Source organism: Engraulis encrasicolus, chromosome 23 (assembly GCF_034702125.1).
Source record: "Engraulis encrasicolus isolate BLACKSEA-1 chromosome 23, IST_EnEncr_1.0, whole genome shotgun sequence".
NCBI lineage: Eukaryota > Metazoa > Chordata > Actinopteri > Clupeiformes > Engraulidae > Engraulis > Engraulis encrasicolus.
Window position 1 is genome coordinate 17,147,541 of NC_085879.1, and position 7,500 is coordinate 17,155,040.

General features: G+C 46.1%; 1 protein-coding gene across 1 annotated transcript in view; it reads left to right on the forward strand.

Annotated features, from left to right (window-relative positions):
* Nucleotides 1-7,500, forward strand: part of kdrl (kinase insert domain receptor like) — a 109,507-nt gene that overhangs the window by 23,076 nt on the left and 78,931 nt on the right. The window contains exons 2-3 of the mRNA XM_063189856.1: nt 714-804; nt 4,888-5,078. Coding sequence (XP_063045926.1) covers nt 714-804; nt 4,888-5,078 — 282 coding nt within the window. The remainder of the gene's footprint in view (nt 1-713; nt 805-4,887; nt 5,079-7,500) is intronic.

Genomic DNA, 7,500 nt, shown 5'->3' on the forward strand with positions numbered 1-7,500 from the left:
AGTCTTGGGGCTAACAGGGGGGGGATTCAAGCAGTGTTGCCTCATCGATGGCTGAAGTGCCCGTTAAGGTGTGTGTGTGTGTGCGTGCGTGTGCGTCTGTGTGTGTGTGTGTGTGTCTGTCTGTCTGTCTTTCTGTCTGTCTGTCTGTCTGTCTGTCTGTCTGTCTGTCTGTCTGTCTGTGTAGGTCATGTGATGTGCAAAGACTTGCTTCCTGTACCTATCAGGAAGCAAAACACATAAGATATCAAGGGTGTGAGGGTGGGGTGGGGGTGGGGGGTGGATAATCAGTACTGTCTTTTGCATCCTTATCCATGGCTGAGGGCCACATAAAGTGAGGATCTTACACCACATTGTGTGCGTGTCTGTGTGCTGTGCTGCTGTGCTGTCCTCTACAGTGCTGGTGGATGATGTGTGCGTGTGTGTGTGTGTACGCACTGTATATCTTGGTCTCTTATGCATACTGTGTGTGTGTGTCCACAGGGATGGTGGACTGTGTGTGTGTGTGTGTGTGTGTGCGCACTGTATGTCTCTTATGTGTGTGTGTGTGTGTGTCCACAGGGATGGTGGACTGTGTGTGTGTGTGTGTGTGTGTGTGTGTGTGTGTGTGTGTGTGTGTGTGTGTGTGTGTGTGTGTGTGTGTGTGTGTGTGTGTGTGTGTGTGTGCACTGTATATCCTGGTATCTTATGTATACTGTGTGTGTGTGTCTCCACAGGGCTGGTGGATGGTGCGAGGGAGCCGCAGCTGCATCCAGCAGGCCATCAGCACGTGAGGCACGCAGGGAGATCCCTCACACTCACCTGCAGGTACAGCACACACACACACACACACACACACACACACACACACACACACACACACACACACACACACACACACACACACACACACACACACATACACACACTCTCTCTCTCTCTCTCTCTCTCTCTCTCTCTCTCTCACACGCACACGCACACACAGACACCAGGCACACACACACACACACACAGACACCAGGTACACACTACTATAAAAGTGGATGTGAAAATATGCGGCTTCACCACAGGGCTGTTATATCACTTCTACGTATTCCCACATCGGGTGTTTTTTATCATCTCAATTATCACCAACATCTGCAGTTAGAGCAGAGTCTCTTCTCTTCTCTTCGTGCCTTCTCTTCTCTTCTCTTCTCTTCTCTTCTCTTCTCTTCTCTTCTCTTCTCTTCTCTTCTCTTCTCTTCTCTTCTCTTCTTTTCTCTTCGTGTCTTCTCTTCTCTTTGTGTCTTCTCTTCTCTTCTCTTCTCTTCTCTTCTCTTCTCTTCTCTTCTCTTCTCTTCTCTTCTCTTCTCTTCTCTTCTCTTCTCTTCTCTTCGTTTCTTCTCTTCTCTTCTCTTCTCTTCTCTTCTCTTCTCTTCTCTTCTCTTCTCTTCTCTTCTCTTCCCTTCATTTATTTCACTTCATATCTCTCCTTTCCTCTTTTCCCTCCCCTCCTCTCCCCTCCTCTCACCTCCTCCTCTCCCCTCCTCTCCCCTCCTCTCACCTCCTCTCCTTTCCTCTCCTCTCCTCTCCTCTCACCTCCTCCCCTCTCTTCTCCTCTACTCTACTCTCCTCTCCTCTCCTCTCCAATCTTTTTTCACTTCACATCTCTTCCCTCCTCATCTTCTTCTCTTCATTTCATTTCTCACGCACTCAGGACTTCTCACCGCTGATTTATTGCCCTTGTGAATCACGGCCGTCGCTGGCCGTCCTCCCAAGAAAACGGCATCTCCTCTCCCCGAGAGATGGCCAACTCCCGGCTCATCTCCGTGGGTGGATGGAGGATATTAGAGAATGAGAGAGAGAGAGAGAGAGGGAGAGAGAGAGAGAGAGAGAGAGAGAGAGAGAGGGAGAGACACTTTGCCCTATATGTGATATCGAGGGAGTTTAATTATTCTCGGCTCTCCTCTCCCACTCACTTATGGTACTTATCTTTGAGTGCTTACAATAACAACAGGCCTGGGATTCAACTGCTGCCACTGGCCTCAGGAGGACGGACGCACAGACAGAGCCAGAGATACAGACGCAGACACACAGATAGATTGACAGGCCCAGAGACAGACTGACATTCCAGGGGCTGTTTTATTCCGCCCTTATGCAAAATAAATGGGTCTCATAGCCACGGTCAAAAGCTCGTTAACACATGAAGATAGCGCAGTGGGGACTGAGAAACTCTGGCCCGGGGACTGTGTGGTCCCCGTATTGTCATTAGGGCGATCTGATATCCATGAGATGAGCATTTGGTGATGTTTTATTTCAATGTTCAGAGCACCTAGGTCCCAGTTCTACTGTAAATAATTATTTAGCCTGTAAATAAATCACATTTCAGTCATGAAAAATGGCGACAAAGTGGATCTTTGGTGATTCACTGGAAACGGACCAGAGTTACTGTGAATGTCCCTGGAAAGCCTGGGTGATGAGGACATGTCTGTGGTCACCCCACATTCTCATGTTCATTTAGCGACTGAAGGAGGAGAAGAGGGCCACTGACCTATTGACCAAAAGACGAACTACACATTTGCACATTTGTTATGCATGTCAGAGAGAGAGAGAGAGAGAGAGATATTAGGGTCTCTGGAATGAGGAGGGGGGATGCTTGATTACCCCACTTTCTCAGGCTAGTCCACGCACTGAAAGTGAGGAGAAGAGAACCACTGTTCCATTGAGAAAAAAACGTTCATAACCATGCTGAGAGAGAGATGGAAAGAGATAGGGAGGGGATCTGTGGAATGAGTACGAGATGCCTGGTCACCCCACTTTCTCAGGCTTGCCCAGGTGCTAAAGGTGAAGAGGAGAGACCAATAACCCATTGACAAAATATCTCATGATCATACTGAGAGGGAGATGAAAAGAGAGAAAGAGAAATAGAGAGAAAGATAAAGACTGAGAGAGAGAGAGAAAAAAAGATGAAAGAAATAGAGAAGGAAATAAAGATGGAGAGACCCTGCATCATTCTTCAGCCATGCCAGGAATGCGAACCCCAGTGGACTCTATCTAATGCGACACTTCCCTACAAGGCCATGTGCAAAAACACTGCGTCTTGCCGTTGCAATGCCGTTGCAATGCTGTGCCGTCTCCGTCTCCGTCTCCACTCCTGGCTCGTGATGAGAGACCCAAAAGAGCCGTGTGACCGACTGGGCCGGGCGGGACCGGGCCACAGGGCCGTGATGTCGGTATGCGAGACATGTTTTGATGTTCCTGTGGGATCTGGGTCTGTGATCGCGGGTCGGGTCCTGGCAGGCAGTCCAGTCCAGTCGCCCTGTTGGTCGGAAATGTTTGGAAAATGTACGCCGCTCTGCTGTGCTATGCTATGCGAAACACATCACCCCACCAGTTGAGAGAGAGAGAGCTTACGCGTTTTCCCATGTGAAAGCCGCAGTTATCAGATGTCGTTAGATTAACAAGTCGGATCCTTCAAACGCTTCAAAATAAACAGAGCGCTAGAACTTTGCCGGGGTGCAGTGGTGTGGCTGCAGTGTGATGGGTGGCTTACTTTGCTGTCACTCTCTCTCCCTCTGGCTGGCTGGCTGGCTGGCTGGCGAGCCATCAGAACAGAATCGCACAGTGGTTTCACCCTACAATAACGCCTCCAGTGAACCCAACACCCACAAGTGTCTTTGCCGTTTCATGTAAGCGGCCTCTCAAGTCTCTGACCATGAACAGTTTATGCGCAGTTGTGTGAAGAGATGTTTCTTTTACTAAGAGGGTTGGAGGAGGCAGCATGGTTGATGCAGCTGTGTGCTCATAGCAGCCAGTGACTGCATTACATTACTGGGTGAAAAGAATAAGTGCGAGGTCATTTATGGGCATCCATGCGATACTTCTCTCGATCTGTTTTCAGTTTTGATTGGAAGGCATTTCTCTGAGAAGAATTTATTCGTGGTCTCATCATGTTCATGGTACAATGTGTTTCTCCAAGTGTAATCACTTTCTGATAATTGGTGGGTTCCCCTGTGTGGTTTGTCAAATCAGCAGTTATTCTAGATCCAGTGACATTGTCTGCAGGAAATTCATTTGAAGAAGAAAGTAGGAAAGCTTTGACCTAACTTCTCCTTTCAAAAAAGGAGTTTGTACAAAATGTGTTTCAGTGTTGTCAAATGTGTTTCCTTCTGGGCACTCCAGTGATAATTATGAAAAACCTTCCGGAATTCATTGAACTTGAAAGTACACTAGGAAAGATGTGACTCAAATCTGAGGATGTGATTAAGATTCAGCGATGATTCAGACCTCTAACTTCTACTTTCAAAATATGAATAGTTGTGAGTGGGTACAAAAGTACAAAATGTATTTGTGTTGTGAAATGTGTACCTTTTTGGGCACTTAAGTCATATTCTGTGTTCCCTTTTTTGATAAAAGGATGTTCAGAAGGCTGATGAGTAAGAGGGAACAAGTTACATCAATAAAAGGATCACCTAAATCTAATGTAGTGGAAAATGAAAAATAAAACAGCAGTAAAAACAGAGTGAAACAGCTGAAGCCGTATCGAGACAGGTTTGCCAGAATAAACATTCAAAGTAAAAAAAAAAAAAAAAACAGTCTGCCAGTGTCCAATGATTTGCCCTGCTCTTCGAATGACTTCTGACTGCGCATCACCAGCACCTAGACACTGGCTGTGCATGAGGATAGACATATAGCCCATTAAGACACCACGTTATAAATTTGCTGTTACCAGAATAGCAATGACCAAGTCGTAGTGCATTACTGAAGGCCTCATGATATGTCATAGTAGTGTAGTAGTACTGTGGTAGTTAACTTTTCAATGTCTATTACAGCGTTAACTGGTGGAACGGCGTGCATTATGGGGCTACCCAATGACGTCTATGGGGCGTCTATCAGTAACAATGTTTATCTGTTGCATGTTCTCCCCTGCAGTAGTTCCCGATCTCCGGTCAACTGGACTCTGCCCAGTAGGAGCCTGTCATCTGGGGGCGTTCATGTGGAGAACTGCACCAGGAGGCCGTACTGCAAGAAGCTGCTCGTGCACCACCTCGCCTTCAACGATACGGGCGTGTACACCTGCCATTCTCAAGAACGCACACAATCAACTTACGTGTTTGTAGAAGGTAAGACCATATTGAAGGGTTTATACTGTATATACTGTAGTACTGTAAAACAGTGTTTCCGCACATCTAAACTTCTGTGTAGCGTCATTGAGGTTCTACCATTGAGAGTAAATAGAATGGAGGCCAAAATTCTATTTCATTGTTGAAGCCAAGTTGGAGCCAAGGTTGGACCCAAAAAGACCAAAAAATGGCCAAATCCCATTCATTCCTATGAGAGACATAAAACCCTGTATCTCCCTTAAATGCCACTCCAGGGGGATCATTTTTCGCTCAACTAGTAGGTCCCCTTGCTCTCCAACTTACCAGGGTGGTGATTTTTTGTGGTGATGTTTTATTTTAGAGAGATATTAAAAGTTAAATTGACCAATGAACATCAGAACATGGTTTGATTGACCGTTAGAAGTCTTGTTGTTGTCCAATCAGCACCTGCGTTTGGCGTTGCTAAGGTGGAATGTAAGATGGAATGTTCCCAAATCTGGCTTCAAAGCGTTGAATGGCAAATAGCGTTGATTTGGCGTCCATTCTATTTACTGTCAATGGGTTCTACAGCATTGTCTCACAAAATGGGGTCCACAGACCACTAGCTGTGCTGTGCACAATGTTAAAATAACATGCATATCACCATTCACGCCATTCTCTAGTCTAGATAGGGTTGTGATGTTACACCATTTCCTGCATCTACAGTATGTAGTCCCCCCATGAGACAGACCCTTGAGAAACACTACATCCTATATACCTAGTGCCCCCGGGAGGGACCATGCATGACTCGATATAACAATGAATATCTTTGCACAATTATTGCCATCGAGATAATATGTGTATACATAAAATATGGCACATAGTAATTTTATATCCATTGGTCCGTATTGGGGACAGTTAAAACACATGTATCCTTTTCCACAGTCTGCAACCGAATCTAATCATAATAGCATTTGTGTGAACCCATTCATGGATTTATTGTGTGCGTAACCCCTACAATTGATTCAAGCACCCCCTGTGGTACCCATATCTCAGTGTGACAAACACAGCTGTACTCTATGGTATGTAGTTCATACCATACCAACATAAATCACACACTATGTAGAGACTGGCCATATACTGCACTGTCATGGAATGTGAAGTCAGAAATATATTTGTCAACCTTTATTTGTTCCACTAATTCTTTTGGGTTTCAAATTTAAAATGTGAAGAATTCCAAAAGTACATATGTTCAACTTCAAATAATTTAGGGTATTTTTTATTGGGGTACAAACAGTGGCGGAACAAATGTATACAGGGCCCTGGGGCAAAACACCGATACGGCCCCCCATACAGCCTGCTAAGCTCACAATAGGGCCCCAACTATCAATACGCCAGGGCCCTGGGCCCAGGGGCAAGTGCCCTGCTCGCCCCCCCTATAGCTCCGCCCCTGGGTACAAATTATGTTTCTTGAAATGGGGAGGGGGCATCCCCGTGGATTCAGGGTGTGATTTGTAGGTGGGGATCTCCGTTTCCTATACATCATTTCAATCTCTTGTAAGGTAACTACATTGATGTATCTTAAAATCCCCCCCTGCTTTTTTGACATCAGCAAGTTAGCAAACTCAGCTAAACCCGGTTCTCATTTCAGCTCAGCTCACATCTCCTCAGTCCTCCTCAGTGTTTTGTTGTGTTTCTCTACGATTACATCAGTGGCCTGTTGTACCTCTTCTGTTCTGATAAGCACTGTTTTCTTTTTGTCTTAACGGGTGGTGAGAGGGTTTGGTGGTGGTGGTGGTGGTGTTGTCTTATCCTTTAGTATCTGTGTGTGTTACACAAGGTCTTTGTTTTGAAAAGGTTCTCGCACAGGAAGCGCTGTAGATGGCCCAAAACCAAAAGCACAAAGTGAGTGACGCCAAGACAACCCTGTTGGGGCGCGTTAAATTAGGAGACACGGCACGCGAGCTTGTGCAGCATTTCTAATGTCTTTGTGTGTGTGATACCAAAAAATCTGAAGGAAATCCATAGTAGTGGAACTAGAGGAAAAATACTGCGACAGTGGAAGGGGCTAGGGAGGGTGGCAGATTTACATGGTACACCTCATTGATCCAAATCCTAAAAAAAAGACAATGTTGATAGTGATGCTTTTATCCAAAGCGAATTGGAGTCTAAGCAATAAACCTAATGCCACCTGACCTGAAGCACACACACACACACACTCACACTAACCCACTCACACACAAACACACTAACCCACCCACACACAAACACACACCAGTGTTCATTTCATCAGGGCCCAGCACAAAAGTCTATGTCTGTGTGGCCTGCCTGGCCAGCAGGAAGGGATGGTATGGGATGGGATGATGATCGCACTAGAGGAACTGTCTCTCGTATGAGGGCTGGGGGGAGCAGGGAGGAAGGATCTTGCTCGTAGTTCTATGGTACGAGGCCAGACTCCTTCTGG